Source organism: Mus musculus, chromosome 3 (assembly GCF_000001635.26).
Source record: "Mus musculus strain C57BL/6J chromosome 3, GRCm38.p6 C57BL/6J".
Lineage (NCBI taxonomy): Eukaryota > Metazoa > Chordata > Mammalia > Rodentia > Muridae > Mus > Mus musculus.
The window spans coordinates 151504646-151532313 of NC_000069.6; the positions used below are offsets into that span (position 1 = coordinate 151504646).

Consider the following 27668-nt stretch of genomic DNA (forward strand, 5'->3'; position numbering starts at 1 on the left):
TCTGGGAACCCTTCTTCGAAATCACAAATTGGTGTTTAAAATATCATTTCAGAGAGCAGCAATTAAAAAAACAATTTAAAGCCACCTTTTCTTACTAACGTTTTATTTCAGTTGGGACCAATTCTTCCTATAACCCCTAAGAAGTTGCTATCCCTCTAAGTGGGCTTGATGCTTCTGAAGTTCTAAGTTCTTCCTTCAAGCCCTAGTCAAAGGACAGAAAACATTATCATCGTCTCTAAGAGTCTTGATGTCACTAGCTCAAATACACCACACTGTCCTACTTAGGATTCTATAACACTGCAACTGGGGGAGAGGGGTTGTGGAGGAAAGCAATTGGTTTGCTTGCCCTCAAAAGCAATTGGGAGGAGGAAATAATGTATTGGACTTACAAGTTACAGTCTATCATGAAGAGAAGCCAAGGAAGAACCTGGTGGCAGGAACTAAACAGAAATCGTGGAAGAGGTCTGCTCATTTGCCAGAATCCAGCCCTGGCAGGGTTCAGAACCCAAAGGAGGACTGTGGAATACTTCCTACATTTAACAACAGTGTGCACAGCGTATGCTTTCCTTCCCTCTCCTCCTCAGTCCCTGCAGTTTTCTGAATCCTATAATCTATGCGGCCCCAGTAAGCAGTTGATATCGAACTCAGCACATGTGTACTCAACCAAGTGACTATGGTTAGTAGCAAGTGTGGTTACGGTATCGAGAGCTGATAGGCTACATACCCAGGAAATTATGATTTAATTATCGGTGCCTGGCTTCTCACCATACCCTAATCGGGAGATCTAATTCATCTAATGGCTGGGAATCTCAGCACAGCAGTAACTGTGTCAGTTCCTCACCGGTGCTTAGCTCACCTCTGAATGTTTGTTTTAAAACTTTGAACCAACAATCCAGCACACCATTTCTAACCTCTTGATAAACATCTGGCTGTTGTCTGGAACAGGATGGTGGGCAAACTGTTGTCGTAAGTAAGCTTCCATTGGAAAAGAATACCCAGGTGTTAGCTGAAATACCCAGATCAGGGCCCTGTGTTGATTCAACCACATCACCATTATTAACACACTGAGGAGTGGTGATCTCTTCTCTCCCACAATCCTCAGAGACAAGCAAGAATGAATCACAGCCTTAGCTTTCTTTTTTTTCTGATTTTGAAGAAATGTTAGTCACAGACAAAGTGAAAGTAAAAACTACATTAGCAAAGTCAAGAATGCAAATACAAGGCCAAAGTGAACCAAGAATCCCTTCAGGAAAGGCCTGGAGATTCTGCAAGAACATCTCCACAAGTCTTGCCATGTGGGGTTCCAACTCTTCACTCCTTGTCACAAGGAGGGCTGTCTGTATCACACGCACGCACCTTTCCAAGAAGAGGCTTGGCCACTTCCACTTGTTGGCTCCTTCAAAGGCTCCTGTGTAGCTTCCTCACCTCTCCCAGACCCACCTGGCCAGTGTAGCACCACCCATGGTGGACTGGTCCCTCCTACATTAATTAGCACTCGAGACCTCAGAGGCATGATCTCAGGTCACTCTGATAGAAGCATTTCTTCAGTTCCCTCTTCCCCAGGTATTGACACACAAGTTTAGTCATCGCATAGATTAGTATCTATTTGTTTCAAAGGTGTCTTCCAAGCTGATAGGTCAAAGAAAGGTTCTGTGAGGTACATAGGTTAAATAAGACCATGCAACAATTAAAGTGAATAGAGATGAATGTACTTTAGAGACTATATATCACGTGATCATATGGAAGGAATGTGTGTTGTGGAGGAACCCAGTTTTGTGACCATGGTATTTTCTGAACATACTATCAATATTTGTGTTTGTGATGCTGCAGCATTGGGCTGCATTCAGGTACAGCTTTTGTATAGTGCTAAGGTAGAATATGGCTCTTCTGACTCCACAGAACTCAATGTTTTCTTTTCTTTATTTTTTATTAGATATTTTCTTTATTTACATTTCAAGTGTTATACCCTTTCCTAGTTTTCTCTCTGAAAATCCTTATATGTCCTTGCCCCTCCCCCTGCTCCCTAACCCACCCACTTCCACTTCCTGGCCCTGGGATTCCCCTATACTGGGGCATAGAACCTTCACAGGACCAAGGGCCTCTCCTCCCATTGGTGGCCTACTAGCCCATCCTCTGCTACATATGCAGCTAGAAACATGAGTCCCACCATGTGTTTTCTTTGGTTGGTGGTTTAGTCCCAGGGAGCTCTGGGGATTGTTGTTCCTCCTATTGGGCTGAAGAACCCTTCAGTTCCTTGGGTACTTTCTCTTGCTCTTTCGATGGAAAACACTGCAGAGATTCCAAAGTTGAACTCAGTGGCGTGGTCCAACTTAATCACTTCTCAGTCTTTTTAATTCCAACTCATTTGCACACGGACACATGACTCAAAGCTTACCTCTCTAGGGGTGAACCTGTCTCAGACTCCAGCGCTTTGTTAGGATCAGGCTGTCAATATGTCTAGGAATACTTTATCTCCGACCAAAGTTCGTGAAAGTATGATGCCGTAATAGTTGACAGAGGTCAGGAATGTAAGAAATGACTGTGTATGCTAACGCACACATGGGATATTTTGCCTCACATTCCAATCTGAGCTTTTATGATTTCCATAGAGTATAATGTCTGTCTACTGAGTTTTTGTTTTGAAGAGCTTTAATACAGTTTCATGGCATAAGAATCCACTAACTGCATTTATTTGATTGACAGGCAATGTAGTAGTTGCATTCCTCTGCTATAAGAGCATTGGTCCCTTGCTATCCTCATCTGACAACTTCTTACTGGACACTCAAAATGATAATTCTGAAGGAAAGGAAAAAGTCATTTCTTCAGTGATTTCTGCCTCAATTAGCTCAAATCCACCCACATTATATGAACTTGAAAAAATTACATTTACACTAAGTCATGTAAAGGTAAGTTGTTTTCTGGTATTGCTTAAAATGATTGTACAATCAGTGAGCTAGGATATACTTTGCTGCTGTTACTTTAATTATATGTGAATTTTAGAGACTATGAACATTGAAAATTAAACTAAAAGGGTAGTGTAGTTTCGATCCTTTCTTCCTCTGAGCGATGGGAACTGAAGCCATGTCTTTCTATTCTAAGCTTGTGCTCAACCAATGAGCTGCAGCCCCAACACTCAACTACTTTTCTATAAAATACTTTGCATTTCGAGTTCTCCTCAAAGTTTCTTGTCAATACTAATGAGTCACATGAGAAATGTGCTAGAATTAAGCTGTATTCTGCTTTCATTTTTAGTACATTATTAGTTTTGCCAGTTTCTATGCCCATATCTTTAAGAATATGATTTTGTCCTTTAAGAGTTTGCGAAAAAGCTCCAGGAGCAAATCTCACAACCCGAGGAAACCCTTCAGAAGTAGATCATGTGGCAGAAGGGCAAAACTGACTCCTCAAAGCTGCTCTCTAATATCCACATGGTTGCACTCACACTTATACTCACTCTCAAATTTACACACACTCACACATACTCTCAAACTCATACTCTAACTCACTCTCACACTCACACACACTCACTCAAACTCACTCTCATACTCACACACATACTCTCATATTTATACTCTAACTCACTCTCATATTCACACAATCACTATCACACTTACACACACACTCACAGACTCTAACACCCAAATTCATACTCACCCACTCACACTATCACACTCATACACACTCACACACATATAAACTCACACACTTACACTCAAACACATACTCACACGTACTCACACCCACTCTCACACTCACACACACACTCACATAATCTCACACCCAAATTCACACTCACACTATCACACTCAGACACACTCAGACACACACATGCACTCACACACTCTCACACTCAAACTCATTCTCACACATACACTTATTCTCTCACTTGCACACACTTACACACACTCACTCACTTTCACACTTACACTCAACTCTCTCACTTGCACACCTCTCTCACTTGCACACTCACACAGTCATTCTCACACTCATACTCACACTCACTTTCACACTTACACACACATACACTCATACTCACGTAAATCAATGTGCTATGCTCACACATTCACATGAGGAGACATTATCTTCTAGGAAGAACCTTTTTGAGCTATTTTCTATTTCATTTTCTTCTTTCTCATTTACTTTTCTCATTTTATGTTTTTTATTTACAATAGCATGTAAGACAAATAAAAATACACATTGTTTTGGTCAATATTGTATTTTTTAATATAACTAGCAAATGTTTGAGAGCAAATAAGTACTTGCTGAATAAAGACAGATGATGAATGTCTGTAATGCTTTTTTTTGTTTGAAATATACATGATGTCACTTGATAAAAATTATCACAACTCAATAAAATAGAAAAAAATGTAACATCATTGCAATCTGAATTTCAGGTCTGCTACAAAAGAACAGGTCTCATGCCATCATTCGTCAGCATTGGTCCTGTGTTCCTATTAGGCGTCATTCTAATCCCATCAGTGCTGCTTTAAATACATACCACCATGCATTGCTTCTGATGGTTTCCTCTGTCTCACGGATGGGATATCTGTTTTTCAGCTCTCAGATAAGCACCGGACCCAGTGTGCCTTTTGGAACTACTCAGTTGATGCCATGAACAATGGCAGCTGGTCAACGGAGGGCTGTGAGCTGACACACTCAAACGACACCCACACCTCCTGCCGCTGTAGTCACCTGACACACTTTGCGATTTTGATGTCCTCTACTTCTTCCATTGTAAGCCAAGTGTGTGCTTGTGTTCACAGAGCTGCAGCCATCCTTTGTCATCCTTAACTTTTCTCTTCTTACCCCGTGTCACTGAAAAGAATAATCCTTTTATCTCTTTTCCTGGGTCAACTGTATGGTTAATGTAATTGAAAAGTCTGCAGTTTTTGTTTGGTTTGGTTTGGTTTGGTTTGGTTTGGTTTGCTCTCTGATTCTTTCCGTCTCTTCTAGGATGTGTGTAATAAGGAATCTTTAGGTTATTTCCTATCAAGAACTTACTTAACCCATAACCTTTACTAGGTTGCATGAAAGACATATCTTTTCATTACTCTGGATTTTGCATATTTCAATAGCCATTCATACATTTTACTCTCATAATATCTGGAGATCATTCTCTTTATCATTTTGATGCCTAATAAAGTTTGGCACATTTTTACCAAATATGCCTTTAATAATGTAAAACCCCAAAGATTTTCAAATATAAGAATATGGCAAATATCCTTGTAATAGATATTTTCTTCAGTACTGTTTCCTCAAAGATGATGATGATATAATTTCCTTCTTTGTATCTCTGTTTTAATCTTCATCCAGTGCTGTTCTAAGCTTCTTTATTAGGTCACTAATTTAATTCCATACAATGTTGAAGTCTATTACCTGTCATAATACATTTGATTGAGGTAGTATAAACTATAAAGACTATTTTCCCCATTGTGTTAAGGGGGAAACAGTCCTATTCTTTATGTGAAAATAAACCACTCATCTCCATTTCAGTCTCAACCGCACTATTTTGGTCCTCCTCACACCCGATTTTCTTTTACCTTTGTTTAATGTGTTTTAGATGAATCACCTCATAGACACAAGTCTTGGACTTACCACTGATAAATCTGTTTTAATTAACCATTTTCCCATTACAATGATGAATTACCTTTTCAATATCATGCAACTGATGGTGATAACATTATTCAGGCATGTACTAATATATACTATGCTCAGAGAAAAAAAAATCACTAATTATAGTTCTGTTAGCCTGCCACATGATTTATATCAGATTTCTCTGGATACTAAGTACAGGTTTTTCTCACCTAAATGTGCATTTTTATTTTTACATTTTATGAACACTTTGATTAATGCTTCCCTGAGAAGTTCATGAGGGATTGTAGTCCCTTTGATATGTCACTAAGTCTTCCTCTTAACCACTCTGTCACTGTTTGCCCTTAGGGGATTAAGGATTATAATATCCTGACGAGGATCACTCAACTCGGGATAATCATCTCCCTGATCTGCCTCGCCATCTGCATCTTCACCTTCTGGTTCTTCAGTGAAATCCAAAGCACCAGGACCACGATTCACAAGAACCTGTGCTGCAGCCTCTTTCTTGCAGAACTTGTTTTTCTTATTGGGATCAACATAAATACGAATAAGGTATGCAGCCTGGCCCCCGCTGCACTTTATTCTCTTGTGTTTTCTAACCGAACATGTCACATGAACCATAACAAACACCTCAGTGTGGCAGACATGCTAGATCATTGTTTTACGTTATCTAGCATGTTTGATAATGCTAACATATTTAAATGACACACTCAACAGATCCATTAAACAAAGAAATATCCTTCATTATATAAATTATTGGGGAAAAACAAAATTTTATATCAAATAAATACCTGTATTTGCATAAGCAATAAGCAAGAACTGAAAAGGGGTGGAAATGAAGTTTGTTTAATGATTGTTAGTGTCTTAGTGAGAGTTTCGTAGCTGCGAAGAGACACCATGACCAAGGCAACTTTTACAAAGGACAACACTTAATTGGGGCCGGCTGAAAGCTTCAGTGGTTCTGTCCATTATCATCATGGCAGGAAGCACGGCAGCATCCAGGCAGGCATAGTACTGGAGAAGGAGCTGAGAGTTCGACATCTTGATTCAAAGGCACCCAGGAAGAGACTGGCTTCTACAGGCAGACAGGAGGAGGCTCTTGTCAACACTGGGCAGAGATTGAGCAAACTGACTCACTTCCTCTAACAAGGGCATACCGCCTCCAATAACACCGCACTTCCTAATAGTATCACTTTCCATGGGCCAAGCAAGCCACCACACAGAGTAAGCACAAAAGCAGGTGAGGTGACCTAGGACCTCACCACAGAGTTTCATATTTTATTAATCTACATCTGCAGAAAAGTAGGACACGCAGTGAGGTTAAACATGTATATATGTACTAAAGGACATGCTCATGAGAGAAAATTGGAACTGCAGACTGAAAGAGGCAGCCAACAACGTCCAACTCTAAGTAAAGGAAAGGAAGAACAGCATACTTCCAAGAAGGGCCATCCCAGGTGCCTTACAGTCCTTTGAAGTGTCCTTTATTGATTACAAGAGTCCTCCCTGGTTTCTAGGCAACTAGGATATCTATAAGCCAATGGCTGGCAGCAGCCCTGGCTGAGAGTGTGAACTACATTGAAGTTCACAGGTAACACCTGCCATGCACCAGATAGAAAAATGTATTCTTGAGACATAAGTCAGGAAAGTGACTGCACACTCCTTTCCCCCTTGGATATCTTCCAAGGACGGAAGCTGGTGACCAGTGATTAAGGCTCCCTCTGCATTAGGTAACTTGGAACACCCTTCTTTTTATACAAACTGCTTCTGGGCTTTGTGGCAGAATTCAAGACGCCTCTCAGTTCTAGATACCCTTCAGCCCACTGGTGTGTAGGTGTGAATTTCCTCTCCCCCCCCACCTGCCCTTTTTTCTCTATTATTCTTACAGAGTGTTTTGGTCAACTCTTTCCAGTGAAATCTACCCATTTTAAGCTCTAATTCAGTTCCAATTTTTTCAGAAGCGACTTCCAAATTTCAGCTTTCAGAAATCTTTCTTTTTCCCACAATATCCAGTGGTCTCTATTTGTATTTTAATATGTAATCCCCTTATTCTTGAATTATACTGTTTCAATATTTTAGTTTTATTTACTTTATGAGTTTGAGAGTTTTACCTGCATGTATGTGCATGTACCACTTGAGTGTCTATTGCTGGCAGAGTTCAGAAGAGGCCATTAGATTCCTTGGAACTGTAGTTACAAATGGTTATGAGCCACCATGGTTGCTGTGAACCATACCTGGTCCTCCCTGGGAACTAATATTCTTAACCACCTAGCCACTTCTTCATTAACTACATTGTTTTAATAAGAAAAATAAGTATGTACAATGCATGAGCCTTCCAGTAATACATAATATTAATTTTACTACTCACGGCACAGCTTTTTTCTATTAGTTTCTGTAACCTAACTCCAGGGAGGTTAAAGAGATGGTTCAGTGCTTAAGAGCACTTGCTGGTCTTGCCACAGACCAGAGTTCAGTTCCCAGCACCCACATTTGGTGGCTCACAACTACCCATTAAGTTCAATCTCTGGTTTCTATCTGCATTTGGAGCTGATCCTGTGCCAAGCCTCTCCATACCCAAACACCACCAGGAGAGAGCTGGTCTCCCAGGAGTGCTGAAAGCCTGTGAGCACAGGGAACACCACCACTTCTGCTCAAACTCCTGACCCAAGAGGGACCAGCCCAGAGTTATTAGGACACAGGATCCAAGGAATAGCCGGGGACAGGATCCTTTAGGTTTCTGTATATACCCCGGAAATGACCTTGTGCCAAAGCTCTCCATACCCAAATTCTTCCCAGAGAGAACTGGTCTCCCAGTAGTACTGACACACAGGCTTGCAGAAGGGACAAGCCACAGAGTCAGCAATACCAGCTAATACCAGAGATATCCAAAATATAATAGGCAAGGGCAAGAGCATAAGCAACAGAAACCAAGACTGCTTGGCATCATCAGAACCCAATTCTCCCACCACATTAAGCCATGGATACCCCAACACACCAGAAAAGCAAGACTCTGATTTAAAGTTACATCTCATGATGATGATAGAGGACTTTGAGAAGGATATAACTCCCTTAAAGAAATACAGGAGAACACAGGTAAACAGGTAAAAGCCTTTAAAGAGGAAACACAATAATCCTTTAAATAATTATAGGAGAACATAACCAAAAAGGTGAAGGAATTGAAGAAAACTATCTAGAATCTAAAAATGGAAATAGAATCAATAAAGAAATCATAAAGGGAGACAACCCTAGAGATAGAAAACCTAAGAAAGAGATCATAGGCACAAGCATAACCAACAGAATGCAAGAGATAGAAGAGAAAATCTCAGGTGCAGAAGATACCATAGAAAACATTGACACAACAGTCAAAGAAAGTGCAGAAGGCAAAAAGCTCCTAATCCAAAAGATCCAGGAAATCCAGGACACAATGAGAAGACCAAACCTAAGAATAATAGGTATAGAAGAGGGGGAAGATTCCCAAGTTAAAGGATCAGTAAATATCTTGAAAAAATTATGGACAAAAACTTCCCTAACCTAAAGAAAGAGATGCCCATAAACATATAAGAAGCCTACAGAACTCCAAATAGACTGGACCATAGAAGAAATTCCTCCTGTCACATAATATTCAAAACATCAAATGAACTAAACAAAGAAAGAATATTGAAAGTAGTAAGGGAAAAGGGTCAAGTAACATATAAAAGCAGACCTATCAGAATTACACTAGACTTCTTATCAGAGACTATGAAAGCCAGAAAATCCTGGGAAGATGTCATACAGACTGTAAGAGAACAAAAATGCCAGCCTAGGCTACTATACCCAGCAAATCTCTCAATTACCATAGATGGAGAAACCAAGATATTCCATGACAAAACCGAATTTACACAATATCTTTCCACAAATCCAGCCCTACAAAGATTAATATTCCAACACAAGAAGAGAAATCATACCATAGAAAAAGCAAGAAAGTAATCTTCTTTCAATGAACCTAAAAGATTGTAGTCATACAAACATAATTCCACCTCTAACAACAAAAATAACATGAAGCAACCATCACTTTTCCTTAATATCTCTTAACATCCATGGCACAATTCCCCAATAAAAAGACATAGACTAAAAGACTGGATATGTAAACAGGACCCAGCATTTTGCTGCATACAGGAAATGCACTTCAGTATCAAAAACATATACTACCTTAGAGTAAGGGCTGGAAAACAATTTTCCAAGCAAATGGTCCCAAGAAACAAGCTGGAGTAGCCATTCTAATATCGAATAAAATAGACTTTCAACCAAAAGTTATCAAAAAAAGATAAGGAAGAACACTTCATACTCATCAAACAAAAAGTCTACCAAGAAAAATTCTCAATTCTGAACATTTATGCTCCAAATGCAGGGGCACCCACATTCATAAAAGAAACTTTACTAAAGCTCAATGAATACACTGCACTGCATACAATCATAGTGGGAGACTTCAACATCCCACACTCATCAATGGACAGACAGATCATGGAAACCCAAACTAAATAAAGACACAGGAAAATAACAGAAATGATGAACCAAGTGGTTTTAACAGATATCTATAGAACATTTCATCTTAAAACAAAAGAATATACCTTCTTCTCAGCATCTCATGGTACCTTCTTCAAAATTGACCATATGATCAGTCTCAAAACCCTCTTCAATTGATACAAGTAGATTGAAATAATACCATTCATCCTATCAGATCATCAAAGACTAAGGCTGATCTTCAATAACAACAAAAATAGAAAGCCCACATATACATGGAAGCTGAACAATGCCCTACTAAATAAGAACTTGGTCAATGAGGAAATAAATGAAGAAATTAAAGGGTTTTTTTTTTTAGAATATAATGAAAATGAAGGCACAGCATACCCAAACTTATGGGACACAATGACAGCAGTGCTAAAAGGAAAGCTCATAGCTCTGAATTCCTCCAAAAAGAAAGGGAGGGCATAGCGGACTTTCGGGATAGTATTTGAAATGTAAATGAAGAAAATATCTATTAAAAAGAAAAAAGAAAAGAAACTAAAGAGAACATACACTAGCAGCTTAACAGCATACCTGAAAACTCTAGAACAAAAAGAAGCAAATACACCCAAGAAGAGTAGAGGGCAGGAAATAATCAAACTCAGGGCTGAAATCAACCAAGTAGAAACAAAAAGAACTACGCAAAGAATCAACATATCAGGAGCTTGTTCTTTCAGAAAATCTTTCCTTCCTTCCTTCTTTCCTTCCTTACTTTCTCCTCTCTTCCTTTCCTTCTTTCTTTTGTCCTTTCTTTCTTTCTTTCTTTCTTTCTTTCTCTCTTTCTTTCAATCATTCTTTCTTTTTTTGGTTTTTATCAAATATTGTCTAACAGGAGTCAAACTGAAAAGGGAAACTTCAGTTGAGAAAATTTCTCCATCAGATTGTCTAGTAGGCAAAAGATCACTGAATATTTTCTTGACTGGTGATTTACTCTTGTTAAGTGCCATCCCTGAACAGCTGGAATAAGAAATGAGTCTGCACAAGATAGTAATTCTATTCCTTTATGACCTCTTCTTCAGTGCCTGCCTCCAAGCTCATGTTTGATTTTCTGTCCTGACTACCATTCATAATGTACTGTAAGATATAAGATGAAATAAACTCTTTCCTCTCCCCCCCAAAAAGAATCTCCAGGCCTGCTTACCACAAACAGATGTAAATTAATCAGTCAAATGGAGTCTTTGGATTCTTTCAACATCAGTTTGAACTGTATGTCAATCTCAATTTCATAGCAAAATCCACATGACTTTTTAGTCTGTTAGATGTAAGTCTTGGTTCAGCAATGGCAATCAAATACTTGTGTTTATTTTCAAGACCTTCAAATGAAAAATTAATCCATACTTCCCTTCATCGGCTGGACTACCCAAGACATCTCTAAACTTGAGGTCAAGTTTTCCTAAAAAAGAAGGCATATTCAAAGGGAATGTTATTTCAATGTTTAATTAATGTGTCTGTGTTTGTGTTTGTGTGAGTGTGTGTGTGTGTGTGTGTGTGTGTGCATGCGAGTCCATTTTGTTTTTACCTTGTTTTTGTAGACTTCCCAGTATGGGTTGTAGGACCTGAACTCCAGTGTTCTTCAGGATCAGTGAGTGAATTGGCATCATTTGTTTAATAGTTGAGGGGGAGAAAATTTAACTTTCCATACCTATGAAAAATAAATAAGTTTTAGTTTTTATAAATGAAGTACTTTTGGGGGGAAAAGTCCAATATCAAGGACTCTGACCCCACCTTCTGGCCTGCCTGCAAGGCATATGGTATGCATACAGACAAGTACACCAACACACATGCACGTAAAGTTTCTTTTAAAAAAAAAGCAAATTTAATATAATTCCAAGGGTTTTTTTTTTTTGTTTTGGGGGGTTTTTTTGTTTGTTTGTTTTTTGTTTTTCGTTTTTTGAGACAGGGTTTCTCTGTGTAGCCCTGGCTGTCCTGGAACTCACTCTGTAGACCAGGCTGGTCTTGAACTCAGAAATCCACCTGCTTCTGCCTCCCAAGTGCTGGGATTAAAAGCATGCGCCATCACTGCCCAGTTCTAATAATTCCAGTTCTAAGTAATAAATAAATACTCATGGAAAATGTTTAATGAAAACACATTCCAAATTTACATAGTAATCTTACAACCAGAAGAAATTCTACAATGTATATTTTGGTGAAATGTATTACTATTTGTACATTTTCAATTTTGCCACTTAATCAAGATATTCACTTTGTTTTATACAATTTAAGATAATTTACATTCTTTGAATTTTAAAATGGAAAGGTCAATGATATCCAGATAGAAGTCAGTTTAAACCACCATATGGTCACTGAAAAACAAATAATTTGTGGAAAGAGTCCCTAGTGTATCCCAGAACATTAATGCATAAAAACAACAAATCTCAAGAAAAGTCAAGAAGGTTAATTCTGTCACAAGGTCAGTTGGCACTTCCCATTGATGAAGTGTAGCTCCTTTAAATAAGCCTCAAGTAGAGCATGTTAAAAACAAAGCTGATGAGATATGAATATTGTAGCATGATCAGAGGTGGAATAAAGTGGCATCCTTCATGAAGAACCTTGACAGATGATACAATAATTACAAGGAGAATGTTGCTTATGGTTTCTTCTTTTGTTTGTGTTCTAGTTGGTCTGCTCTATCATTGCTGGCCTGCTCCATTACTTCTTCTTAGCTGCCTTTGCCTGGATGTGCATCGAAGGCATTCACCTATACCTCATCGTTGTCGGCGTCATCTACAACAAGGGGTTTTTACACAAGAACTTTTATATCTTTGGCTATCTCAGCCCAGCTGTAGTTGTTGGATTCTCAGCATCTTTAGGATACAGATATTATGGAACCACGAAAGTGTAAGTCAAGCAGACATTGTGAGCATCTGGAAGACGCTACTGAACGTTCCATGTGTCTTTAACAAGGTTGTTTTGCTATGGTCCATGCAGAGTATTCACAGATTCCTATCTCTCGCTTTTCAGATGTTGGCTGAGCACTGAAAACAACTTCATTTGGAGCTTTATAGGACCAGCGTGTCTAATCATTCTTGTACGTATATTAAAAATTGCTATTAAAACTTAAGGACTGGATATGGTTGAGGAGAGCATTCCCAAATCAGGCATGGGGCTTTGCAGAAACTGATTTTGACCACTCTGTGCCTGTCGTTTGGTATCATTTAATATATTGCATTAGAATGGAGACAAATACATAACTTCTAAGTGAAAAGCAATTACCATTCATTCACATCTCCTGGGGAAGGATAATTTTTGCATAGCATACAGAAGGAATGTCAGAAGTATCTGCTGTTTTATCAGCAGCGTCTCTGCATCCTGAAATGCTGGAAGTGTGCCCACCACCTGATAATCTGGCATTTCAAATGTTTACGTTATTTAATCTTTTATCGATGATCGGTCATCTTTTAAAATTAGACTGTCATCTTTAGAGTTTTGTCATCTTTATGTACCCTGTCATCACAAAGTGATTTTAAACTAAATTGCAACATCAGAGACAAGAACCTGCTATTTCTCCCAAGCAGACAAGTTGTCTATTGATAGTCCTATTTCAACAAGGAAGGAGGCCTTTTAATTCCTATTGAAAGTGCTTTCAAACCTACAAATTTGGCAGGTATTATATGTTCCAGTCTGAATAAAGACATTTTTATATGTCTCACGACATTTCTGAGTGCTGAAAGTTTTCAGTAACCATTCTGAACATAATAGTCTGTCAATGAACAAGGGAGTCCTGACGAGATGCAAGAAAGGAACAAATTGTCAGAAAAAAAAAAACTCTAAGAATATTTTGGACAACTTTCTCCCATATGATTTGGCCATAAACTAGACTCCCTTTTCCTTCCTCTCTCTCTTTATTTTTCTCGGATCTTTTATGGTTGGGATGGAATAGCTAACTAGAAATGGCTGTGTATGCAACGCAGAGAGGTCTGAAGAGTTGTTTGCTAGTGGTGTGGAAATTACACTTACTAATGACCACAAACACTGTTCATAATTCTCAGAGTTAGTCCATCAAATGTTTTTAAACTACTGGTTAGATATTTACCATAATTATTTGATCTAATTTAATTTATAGCATTAGTATTATGGTCCACGTCGTAATACATACCAAGTGGTGTCCAATTTATGTATCTTTGCTGGTAGTTTTGATATGAGTATTTCATGTGAAGATATTTTATGTGTTCTTTTCTACTAATATCTTCTCCACAACGCAAGTGAATAATAATTCTTAATGCTTAGATGAAACATGGAAATCTAAGAATTATGATGAAAACAGGAAGAAATGGGCCTTGCTTCTCTAAAGAGAGAATCCATAGGATTTTTCTCTAAATGTTGTAAAGTTGCTTACAAATGAAAATAGATAACTCTGACTCTGGGTGAGCGATCTAAAACTGATTCCTGAAAACTTCCAGAAATGTAAGTGAAGTCTATCACAATTTTCTAGTTTGGATTGAACAAATCAATCAACCTTCTGTTCGATTCTAGCATGCTAACATTTCCCAGGTTAACCAGATGGTCTGATTGATTAAGAAATAGGCGAGGCATTTCAGGCATTCTCTAAAACTCATCCTAATTATCATGTGGGGTTTTCTGAGGGGAAACCAGGAAAGGGGATAACATTTGAAATGTAAACAAAGAAAATATCTAATAAAAAAATATATAAAAATAGAATAAAATAAGAAACCCAAACTATTAATTACAGTATCAAAGTGAGTCATCCTGACTCTACAGCCATACTTGATGGTGCAGTGGCATAAGCTGACTTCAACTGCAAACACTCCTCTTGCCATAGTATAATTTCTTGTTCAGTAATAATAAAGTCAGAGCCGGGCGTGGTGGTGCACGCCTTTAATTCCAGCACTCGGGAGGCAAAGGCAGGCGGATTTCTGAGTTCAAGGCCAGCCTAGTCTACAAAGTGAGTTCCAGGAGCCAGGGCTATAAAGAGAAACCCTGTCTTGAAAAGCCAAAAATAAATAAATAAATAAATAAATAAATAAATAAATAAATAAAGTCAGAGAAACTGTGAGCCAACCATATTTTCTTGGCCTGTGACCCCAGAGTCTTCACAGAAGATAGTAGGGCAGCAAGTGTCTCATAGATGGTACACAGTTCTTGGCTGCCATGGATTACATTTTCTAGACCTTTTGTTTTTCCTGCCAGTGTTAAGAAAAATTAGTGACTGTACAAGAATAGCAGAGAATGGCAAACACACTTTTATGAGCTCACTGGAAAGTGTCTCCTTATTACAGGCCATATGTGAGCACAGGGACTACCATGCACGTTTGATTAGTTTCCTCCAGGCTGCACATTTCCTAGTGTATCTAGGAAGGAAGGGGAAGCATTATCATACAGAGTTCCTAAAATTGAAAGAAAGGAGAAGCAGCAACAACAACAACAACAACAAAAAACCATCAGCTCTTCTATAAATAGAGAAACTATCCAGGCATACCGAGTCATAAGTCTAATCCTAGTATTTGAGATACTAATGCACTTATATCAGGACACCACAGTCCTTCTCAGCTACAGATCAGTCAAGGCTACAGTAGAAGAGCCACTCTCGAAACATAAAAAGTGTAGAAGAAAAAAAAAAGAACAAAGGAAAGAAGAAAATAAGGATGGAAGCAAAGGAACAAAGGAAAAATGAGAGAAAGAAAAATGAGAGAAAGAAAACGCTAGGAAAAGAGTGAAGCAATAGGAAGGAGTTGCAGGTTCCATGGCTGCAAACAACTAAGAAGAAGGGTTGGATATAAATATGGTTGGATATTCCTCTGATGGATAAGAGGGATCAATATAGGAATGGAGTTCTTTAAGTGCCTACATATAAAATATACATTGATGCCATCATATATCAAAAATAATGAGTAATTAATGAATTAAAAGACTAAATTAAAGTGGTGTTGTGAAGTTTTCCTCTACCAGTAGGCAGCCAGATCTGTCCCCAGTGGACCTGGACAAGGAATAACCAGAATCCAAGACCCAATCATACTAACTCCACATTCCTCTACAGGTAGATAAACCGTGTGGACTCACTGAATAGAGATTTCCTTCAGATATTCAAATGCTATCATTTGCCATTGAGGACAGCATTACACCTGCTGATTAGAAAATCCCTGGGAATTCCCTGGTAGGAAAACACGCTGAAGGGTATAATTAAGTTGCAAATAGTAAGAGAGTGAGGAACACACTTTTTATACTGGGATACTGTAGCAGTGGATTGATACTCCATGCACTGGGAGATACTGTAACAGTGATCAACACACCATGCACACTGAGATACTGTAACAGTGATTGGCACACCATGCACACTGAGTGAGATACTGTAACAGTGATTGGCACACCATGCTCACTGAGTGAGATACTATAACAGTGATTGGCACACCAAGCACACTGAGATACTGTAACAGTGATTGATTGACCTGCAGATAAAACAAACAGCAGAGGGATAGATAATGACAGTGGTGGGGGTGAAAAGTAGGCCACCATGATCTCTTAGGGCTTCCTGACCAGGATGGAGAATGCTGCTTATAGAGAGGAAAAGAGCAGATTCTGCATTTATGTGAAATGGGCCAGGGAGAAGACTTAATTGTGAACTTGAGTTGGTGTCAAGCAGCACTTTGAGCTTGTAGGAATCTGTTGAAAGGGAGCAAAGGGCCAAGGAAGAAACAGCACCCTCATGTACTTACTCTTAGGAATTCAAAAATTAAGTTTCACAGAAGTATCACCCTGGTCTCGACTCTTATTTCTTACTAGATAAAAAAATTAAACTAACTAGTTAGCAACTAAATGAAATTATGTAGTTCTCTACAATCAGACCTCTTCTATCCCCTACAAATTTTGTAGTATCAATAATAAGTATTACAAATTACTAAGTACACACTACTTTGACATGCATGGTAGTACTTTAATATTCATTATCTTTAGATATCCTACAGTTTTTTTTTTATGCCATTGGAGCATTTTTAAATGAGACTTAAAAATAATAAGTGATTGGCATAAGCTATATCTCTAAAAGTAGGACTTAAAGCTATTTCTTGCCTTTATCTAAAGCACAACTTTCACTTTGTCTTGACTCTTCTTGAACTGCTGTCTGATCTCGTTTTCTATCATTCTATCTTATTTTGGTATAGTCTGAGCAGAAGTGAGTCCATCGCCTCCCGTCACAGCCTTAGTGCTGACTATGCTCCTGGCCTAGGCTGGCCACCACCACAAGTAACGACAAAGCTTTGGGAATCCAGTTCTTTTCCTGCTTTCAGCCTTCCCTTGCCATACCTCTCCAGAGATTTGGCCACTTGCTTGAAAAGATCAGTAGGCCATCATGATCTCTTAACAACCCCTGACCAGGATGGAGTCCTTTTCCTTGATAATCGTGAACTGATTTAATAATAAAACCACAGTAATGCATGAGGCAACAAGAACGGTCATGTGGTCTTTCTTTGCGTGCTTGATCGCTCTGTGTCCTAGACTCCCAAAAAAATAAATGAGGAGCTTAATGTCAGAAGAGCTCAACTCAGCCAGGGTAAATAGCATACGTTATACAGCATCCATTCTTTGGCAACAAACAAAAGGAAAATCCCAACTGATGCAGGAGAAAATCCTATGACTCTCTCATTCTTACCTTCTGTGCTAAAAAGTCAAACAAAAAGAAAAATTTTGAAACAGGAGTTCCAAAGCCCCAAATCATATGCACTAGAATATGTGCGATCAAATCCAGCGCGAGTGCATGTGCGTGCTTGTGTCGATTCCAGCTTTGGAAATGTTAATGAATATGTCACAGCATTTAATTATGGCAAAATATAATGTATATGCCTGCTATTATCTAGTGTGTGATTTGCAGTATGCTCTGCCAAAATAGTTAACTAAAACTGACCAAATAAAATAGAAATTTAATAAAAATAAATATTAAGTTTCTAGAAAAAAAGACTAAGTATAAGTTAAGTCACAAATTTAAATAGATAGTGGTGATGGTTTTAAGACCTTGAGTGAGGTACAAGCCTTGTCTGAGGTATAAGGATGCTCTGGAACCCTTTACTGTCACCATCATCTTGAACGGTCAGGGGTATCCTGGGCTTCACATCAGAACATAGAATACACAGTATAAATGAGTAATACCTGAATTATTTCAGCTCTGTTGCTTTTGCTCTTCTTGGGTATGCTCTTTCAAATATTCATTCTCCCCTGATAAGAGTTAACTGCTAAAATATCTGAACAGCAACATATTCTCCATCAGTGATATACAAGCCCTTCCTCGGATATGAAATTATGAATATTAAGCATCTCTTGAGTCCAGAAATGAGAAACTGGTGACCCCATTGATTCTATCTGTGATTCATAGCATTTAAACACTTAACGATTGTGACTGTGCATGAAAGGATCGACAATACTTTTGAAAATAAGATGGGTGGGAAAGAGACTTCTAAGTCCTTGCAACAGTGAGCTTCAAGCTGCAGATGATTTCCATATTTTTTCAATATTTTTAATCTTTAATGTTGAGTTCCTTTAACAAAACTTATATAAGCTGCTAGATTCAAGTAAACAAATATAAAAAGGAGTTCATGAAAATTTAGACAACTTTTAAATATAAATTGAGTGTTCCCATAGATATACATTCAGTTATTGAACAATAGGATTAAGCTAAGTCCACAAATACTAATTAGGCTGTGTCCACATAAGGAATTTTTTAATTGAAAATCGATTCTTCTCACATACAACGCATCTGACTACAGTTTCCCCTTGGTCCACTCTGCCCAGATCCCCCCACCTCCCTTCTCCCCAGGATCCACTCCCACTGCTTTCCCTTCACTCAGAAAAGAGCAGGCTTCCAAAAGACAACAACCAAATGTAACAAAACAATATAAAATAAGATATATTAAAAGCCCTCAAGGCAACCCAATAAAAGGAAAAGAGTCCCAAGACTAGGCAAAAGAGTCAGAGACACACCTGCTCCCATAGGAGTCCCACAAGAACATCAAGATAACAGCCATAACGTGTATATGAAGGGCCCAGTACAGAGTCATGTAGGCCCCATGCTTGCTTTCAGTCTCTGTGAGCTCCTAGGAGCCCTGCTTAGTTAACGATGTGTTCTCCTCATGCCCTCCATATTCTCTGACTATTACAGTGTTTCCTCTTCATCTCCTGAGGTGTCCACAGGGATCCCTGAGCTCTGAGGGAGGAGCCCAATGGAGAGCTCCAATGCGCTTTAAAGCTATGATCTTTCACTAGGATTTAAATCAAACTGTTGTAATAAATCATGGCAGTGTTAATTACCACCCTTCCAAACTGACATTCACTCAACCAGCGCATCACTCGGGTGCCGTCACTGTCCCCTCTGGCTGCCCCTTCTCTGTTTAGTCTCCTATCTCCCTTTAAAGAAATACCAGTTAAAACTACTGAAAACGAGTCATTCATACAACTCCTATAAGAGAGGACTTGTGACCATTTATGTGTGTAGGTGCACACATACTCTGTGATGTCATGACATTTTGAGTTTCACAATTGTCTAATATTGAGAGACATATGAGTATCATAAGACCGTTTAACTCCATTCTATGTTTGCACTCCTTGTAACCTACTACTCCTGTGACAGAAATTAGGGTCATGATCCACACCTCAAGAAAATCAAGCCTATGGACATCTAAGCAGTTCCTATCAGGTGTAACCACCCCTTCACGGATATATGCTTGTCTCTGCATAGCTGTAAATCTCTTCCTAGAAAGGAGAGTTTTCATCCTGGGTTGCCTTTGTATTGATAGTTTCATATATATATGTATATATATATATATCCATGAACTTATTCGTCCTATATATCCATTCACATATGTGTGTGTGTGCTTGTTGTTTTTCTGCCAAGACATTTATACTTCTTTCATCATATTTACTCTGTATTCTAACAGATCATTATTATGGTGTGTGAACTCAGTTGCAAACTCAAAAAAAAAAGCAAAACAAAAATAACCCTTGAATTTCCTATAGCCTACAATATATCTTATCCATCTTTTTTCACTAGAACATACACTTTTACCATTTGTATCCTTGCTTAATATACATGTGTATTTAAAAGCTTTCCTAAGGATGAACATTTGTTTGCAGCATTTTCTTATAAAAAACAGTGCTGCATGACGACTTTAAGCCCCACTATGGCTTTGTATCTATCAAGACAGTCTCAAGGAGCACATCTTAGAGGTAGAAATGCCAGTATATGCAGATTTGAAAATTTACATAATTATTCCATAAAGTTATATGAATTCATTTTTGTTTCATCAAATTATATGAAATGGCCTTTTTGCTAATATTTATGCCAAAATGTGGTATTATTACCTACAAGAACGTCAAAATAATGCTCTCAGACTAAATAAAGGCAGAAGAAACTTGGTCAATGAACCAAGTATTACTGGAATTTGTGGGAATTACCTTTGTGCTTATCAAATGATCTATGGAAATTGGGGCTCCCACATGGGGTTCTTAGTGTCATTGTGAAAGAATTCAAGGATGGACTCAAAACAGAAGGTCAAGGACAATTTAATTAGAGTTTAAAAGAAAAACAGGAGAGCAAGCAAGTTGTAAATCTCAGCAGCTCCCTAGAAAAAAGAATGGAGTTGAGAAAGGGAGGGAAGGGAAGAGGAGGGGGAGGAAGGAAGGGGAGGAGGGTGAGGAGAGGAGAGGGAGGGAAGGAAAGAAGAAAAGAGAAAGAATGGGAGGAGAGGGAAGGGGAGAGGAAGAGAGGGAGGGGAGGGGAGGAGAGGGAAATGCAGAAGAGAAAGAGCAAGAGAAAGCTATGCCATTAAAGTTAAGGTGGCATAGAGTTCAGGTGTATGGCAGACAAGCCCAGGCCACATGGCAGGTTGAAGAGCCTTAGAGAAAGAGTGAAAAAGCCCAGAGTAGCAGAGAAAGCACAGCAGTGTCTTGCTAGTATCTGAGAGATACAGAGAGGGGAGAATGGAGGGCAGGGTGTAGAGACAGAGACCAGAAGGTGGGCGGTCCCAGGGGAACCCTATTGAAGCTCAGAGACTACTACATAAGGGGAGTAGAATTCTAGGAAGGAAAAGAACATCATCTTGTTAAAAGGATGAGTTATTCCTGTCTCTCTTCAGCATACCTTACAGTAGTTAGTCCCCTGGGCAGGTGACTGACCTGCTAAACTGCACTAACTCTTAGGGGCTTGTCTTGACTCCCATACAGGTAGATTCTGTTTTGATGACACTGGGCAAAACCTTTGTTGTAACACTATGCAAGGCATTGTGGGAATTCCCCAACATCTGCAGCTCCTACTTCCTAGATTCCAGTACCTATACCACCTTCAAATATATCTAGAATCAATACTCCCCTGAGTGTCATGTCCCTAGTTCACTGAACTGGAAACTGCCTCTAGTCTAGCCTGTACTATTAAGGTTAGTTTTACTCCTGTACAAAAAGCATAGACATGAGAAATAATCACAGTCAAGGTGTAGGCACTGTGCACTGGATAACCACATTAAAGCTATCCTAGGAAATGCCTCCGGTTTGGAATCCTAATCTTAAGAAGACTGGATCACCATTCTCATTGAAAATTTTATTTACTGCCAGTTGCTTTTTACTCCATCTCCCAGTGAAGTCTAAGGCTTAAAGAATTGTAACATTTCAGCCTTTTTCTTACAGTACATATTAATAAATAGTTAAATGCCTGCAACATTATTTTTTTATATTATCCTGACCGTCTTGAACAATAGATAGCTAGAATGTTTTAAAGGAGGTGAAGTAGAGGGTCTGTTTTCTGAGGGAGAAAAAGCAACATAATAGTACATTGCTGGATATCAATATGTTCTCATACATAGGAGCTGTATTGTTACTGCAAATACCTTTAAAGATAAGCTTTTGCGACTCACTAGAGAATTTCATAAGATTTGAATACACTTGTAGAAATTGGAGATTTTTTTTAAAACTACCTTAAGTCTCTCAAACCCATTTTAAAGAATTATCTGAAACAATGCTGATTGCAAGTGCTCCCTTGTGAGCGTCCCTCTGCAGTACAGGGTCTGTGGGCTGGCCCTGAAGAGGGAAGCCCTCATGGTGTTGGTAGATCCGCACAGTCACTAGAGTTAGTACATGCTGTATATTTGCATAATCTCTTAATCTTCCCGAAACCTTTTAATATGTCTCAGTTGTTCCTCACAGAAGCTTCTGCGGTACGCAAAAATAAAAATAGGAACAGCATTTGGTAGAAGATCAGATCTCACAAGATTTTTGCACTCTGGTACCATAATCTAGATTTATCTGTTTAGACATGCCTAGAGGGATTCTACTATTTATAATTTAAGAAGCAGATAAATTTCTGTAAGTGGGTTGATTACAATAAGGCAAATCATTTATATTATCTTTAATCTAACTCATAAAACCCTCAAAAGTTGGTACATGATGAATTTTTGAAAATTGTTTAATTTAATCAAGAGGCAATCAGATATTCTGATCATTCTCTGAGAGTGACAGGACACATCCCCAAGTCATCTGTGACTGAGGGATGCCCTCTGCCAGACTTACCGTGTTCTGTTGCCATCTTTCTTGGCTTCACATTGTTCTTGGGATCAAATCAATAACCTTGCAAGTGACTTATTCTAAGAGTGGTCCTGTTAGTTTATTTATCTTCAAGCCATAGAGTCTTTTGAGAGTAACAGAGGCTTGCAAAAATACTTCAAAATAGTGTTATTGTGTAGGAAATCTACAAAGCAGCTCTGTTCAAAAATTATTTTTAAGTTAGGTCTTTTTATACAAACAAAATTTTACTTGTAGTAAAATCCTATGTGGCTGGCCATAATTGCCATGGCTAGTCTCTGCTACTCAACCACCAGTGTCTGGGTATGTTCAGGGAACATGGTAACTATCATGCCGGATCATAGGATCAGGAAAAGGAACTGGGATATTGCTCATGCTTTTCCATGCATGTCTCACCATGTGAAAGAATGTACTCTGCGTATGTGACTTGCACTGGGTAGCCCAGCAGATGTGGCAGAAGGGGGCAGACTACATCAGATCTCTCTTAGTAAGATGTTCACTGAATACTAACCTGAACAGAGCCCTGCTCAACAGCCTTGGCCAATAATAATACGTAACCCACGTGTTTAACCACACTGGCTGCTAGGCAGTCTCTCTCTTCATCTTCTACAGCATTCTCTCTCTCTCTCTCTCTCTCTCTCTCTCTCTCTCTCTCTCTCTCTCTCCCCACTTCATCTCGATCCCTTCTGTTCTTTCTCCTAGCTAAGTCCTACTCATCTTACATATTTCAATTCAAACCTTGCCTGAAGGAAGTCTTGTCTAACTCACTGCTCCATAATAAATATTTTGATGCTTTCAAAAATAGAAGTCTACATTTTGTTCTTATGGGATACTTGTCCCATATATAGTATGTGTAAGTTTTTATGAATATTTTATTCATGACTGGTCAATATTTATCAGGTTTGGGTGACTTTAAGGTCTGTGAGAAGAGAGCATTGTGGATTTTCCTCCACTATATTGTTTGTAAGGTCCAGCATGTAGGAACTGCTCAGGTCATACTGTCAAGAAAATAAATGATTAGTGCTCCGAGATGAGCTTGTTCAAATGCACTCATTCCTTCCCCACAGAAGAAGGTAAGGAAAAAGAAAACCAACAACAAGCACAAAACAGGGAAGCTTTTACTAAAACCTATCAGGTTCACTTTATTTCTTCTTGGGAAAGGTTATTGTCTCTGTCCAGTGAGCCTATCTGTGCTATGTTTTTACCAAGACATGTAATAGGATGTGTTAAATTCACCTGAACAAAAGAAGGCTTTGGCCAGGCAGTGACAGAGGTCTCAAAGGCAATATGATTTTAAAAGGGGGCACTCAGTGAGTCCGTTCTGTGCCTGCATCCCAGTGTATAGATGAAAATAGTGATTGCAACTTTGAACACAGCTACTGCAAGTGGCCTTAGAGTGGGAGGAGTATCCTCTGAAAGGTAAAGGAGAGCAAAATAATTTGGGTAACAACTTTATATCTTTTCTATTTTACCATTTAGATTAAAACCTAACTTCCTGAGGATGCAGTGCTAGAGAAGCAGTTCATTGGTTTAGAGTGGACTCCGCTCTTCTAGAGCCCCTGAATTTGGTTCCCAGCATGCAAGTGAGATTGCAACCAAGCACTTGTAACTCCACTGCAGGGGATCTGACATCTTGGGTCTCCAGGAGAGCCTGCTCTTATGTATGCAACAATACACATAATTAAAACTAGCAACAACAACAACAAAAAACCTTTAAAAATTTTTACTTGGCAAAGATTTTGAATATTATCTCTTTTCATAATTAAGTAATTAAGCAAAGTCTGTATTGAAGTCTCAGGAACAGTCAAGTAACTGTACAAGTTTATGTGCAGTGCTGTGCCTTCTACTAAGCTCTGACCACACTTTATTCGGCAAGTGTGTGTGCAAGGATAGCTTCTCACTTCTGAAACCATAACATGGCAACTGTTGTAATTATCCTTCCCACACAGGTTTTCTCCTTCACCTTTGTTCCCATTTCTGTATTTTTCCATGGCCTATGACTAACGACAGGGTTTTTATAAGCTATAAATATGGACATCCACTTACAGCCATAGGGGTTCGCTTTACCCTCCAGTTTACAAATTATTCATTCTCTTCTCTGTCCTTCTATTTTTTATTCTGATTTAAAGAGATAGAACGCCTTTTCAAACACCAAAAAGCTTCAGATAAAAAGTATTCCTAATGGAAACATGCTAAAACATGAATTATAAGTAATTCTCTTATTGCCAGAGATGATCATTGTTAGAATAAAATTTTAACCATAGTAATGGAAAGAGAGCCCTTAATTAAGTAGCATAGGAAATCAGTAGGGTTGGGAGGGAAAGATCCTGGCATCTGAATTACAAAAGCTTTCAGTTGTGCCTTACCCTTGTATCCAAGCCTCATTTTAATGAGCATGCACCATAGGCAAACGCTCCCACTAGATCTCACAGTGAAGATGCCCTAGTCTATCTATGATGTCTGTGAAGCCTTCCTGCCACTCCACACATCCTTCTTCTCTCTCCTTCAGTCGTCGTCGTAATCTAGTCGTCGTGTCCCCGTCCCCCCCCCCCCCCCGCCCAGCCACAGCCATTGTCTACTTACAATTTACAATGTAACTGTTTCTATCTTCTTTTACTCTGATGTTTAGTGATCAATTCCAGAGACTGGTTTTCAATGACTTCACTGCTCCATTACACTCCAGAATCATTGCATTTTGATGATTTAAGTCTCTGTTTCTACTGTGACTTTTAATCTTCAAATAATTGAATGTTAATGAGAAACTTCTGTAGCAAAATTATCAAGATGTGAGACAAATCATGATCATTTTCTACATTTGTCCAGTTAATGGGTGGTCAATTAATGGCTTCTTGATATAGGTGATTAAAGTCACGGATTATATAAACTTAATTTTTAAATTCATATAGCAAGTGAATATTGGTCCTGTGAGATATGAGTCATTATTCCTGACTTTGAGACTCCATAAAGAAAAAAAAAGTAGTTTGCTTTTGCAGATTGTGGAATCTGGACCAAGAGCGATTGCTGATTCACTGTTTGCTGGACACTCACATATTGAACATGATTCTGAGAACCTAATATTAAGTGTGTGTTTTTATTCAGGCAAAAAATGTGTGAGATAAACATTAATATTATTCATGTTCATGTATTAAGAAAGCAAAACAAAGAGAGCTCAAAATTTGTCTAGTTATTATCAGGCCTGGAATGGATTTCAAGTGTTGCCCTAGGAGCTGTGTGTTCTTCCTGGAAGCTGAATCATCAGTAAAGGGTCCACTTTAAATCTGTATCCTCGCACCTTGAAATCCAGATCTACTGGATTATGCACATCACATTATATTGTGTGGAGTATCTGCATTATAAAACATTCTTGAAAAGATTAAAGAATTAAACATGAAAGAAAATTATTTCACACATTTGATATACATTACATCAAGATATTTGAACTTCATTATCTGAAGTCAAAATTTTATTTTACTGCATGTCCATTAATTAAATTATAGATAAGTATAGTCTGTTTTATACTATTATTCATTGTATGCGCATATCTAGGCATGCATTTGAAATGCACTTTAATTTCTACTCTGTTTAGAAGGTTCCTGACCTCCAGCCTCAAAAAGATGCATTTAATTTCCATGTTCGCGTGTCTGCGTGGCAGACCTCACTGCAGAGGACTGTTTCAATATCCCTTCACACCTTTAGTAATGCTATCTTTTTTTGCCTTTGAAATGACATTTACCAAATTGTTTGCAATAACCTAAACTTATAGAAAGTATACACTTAAATTTGCCACTAGATTTTCTTCCGCATGTTAAATTAACTTACTATCTCATGAAGAGTAGCATTTTTCTCCCAGACCTTTTAAACACCCAATTAGGACATATGTAAAGAGACCTGTAGACATTTCTTTAGCATAAGAGAAAGCATATATTGAACTAAATATTGTGCAGTCTTAAATGCAACTGGGCAATGCATCTAAATGTATCCCAGATATTGTCTTCATAATGATTAAATTCATTGTATCAAATATGATTAGATCTTTATGGAGTTCACACCTGTTAGCTTGTATGGACTCCTGCAACCTGCCTGGCAGCATAGCCTAATCTAGAAGTATGAAAAATGTTAATTTGATATTTTCTCCTATGTATATTTGTTACTGGTGTGAAGGCTAATCACAATGCCCTTGGAGACACTGAAGCTCATCTACTTGCGTTGTTGAGGTTAAAGCTAGATGATGTGATCCGGGCAACCACGTATATACCTTATAACATATTGCTGCAGAGAGAAAAGTAGCAGAGGGTTACCCTGGTCCTTTGAGGAACAGACCTCTGCAGAACAACTCCCATGTAACATGTAAGACTTCCTATAACCTAAAAAAGTTAGGGGCACCAGAGACACTCTCATGAGTGCAAAAGCTTAATCACCCCTAGAAAATATTAAATGCAGTGTTAAAATTCGATTTTAGATGTTTTTCACATCATATTTTTATAAAAGCATCTTTTATTCACCTGATGGAATGTTGTCTTGCAGGCTTACTGCTGCATAAGCTCACCCTTTCTAGTCCTTTTAGAAATCTCACTGGCTGGTTCAGTCCAGCTGTTCTGGCTCAAACTGTGTTCCAAGCTGACTGCTTCAATCTGGCTTCTCTCAGATTCTCACTGAACTGTTCTGCTTGGTCTCAAACTAACTCTGGCAATCTGCTCTAATCTTCTGGCTCCTTATTCTCTGGCTTCAACTGCCTCTGCTGACCTGCCCTGAACTGTAGAAACTCAGGAACAAACTCAACTCCACTTTGGTAAGCTCGCTGTCTGTTTTCATGAGAGTTGTGTGTTTCCTCTCTCTGACTCACTCTGTCAAGTCTTTCTCTGATTATTCACTTTGCCCCTCAATTAGATGTTAATTTCAAACATGGCTACTTCCTTCTACAAACTAATTTTATCTTAAAAGCATGTACTAAGGACGAGTCTGTATTCCAGCCAGAGCATACAGATATAGATCTTTGGATATGATCACTTGCCAGAGTAGCCTTT

General features: G+C 38.6%; 1 protein-coding gene across 1 annotated transcript in view; it reads left to right on the forward strand.

Annotated features, from left to right (window-relative positions):
• Adgrl4 (adhesion G protein-coupled receptor L4) overlaps positions 1 to 27668 on the forward strand; it is a 107200-nt gene that overhangs the window by 66764 nt on the left and 12768 nt on the right. The window contains exons 9-13 of the mRNA NM_133222.3: positions 2704 to 2906; positions 4558 to 4734; positions 5941 to 6144; positions 12752 to 12972; positions 13096 to 13162. Of these exons, the coding sequence (NP_573485.2) occupies positions 2704 to 2906; positions 4558 to 4734; positions 5941 to 6144; positions 12752 to 12972; positions 13096 to 13162 (872 nt within the window). The remainder of the gene's footprint in view (positions 1 to 2703; positions 2907 to 4557; positions 4735 to 5940; positions 6145 to 12751; positions 12973 to 13095; positions 13163 to 27668) is intronic.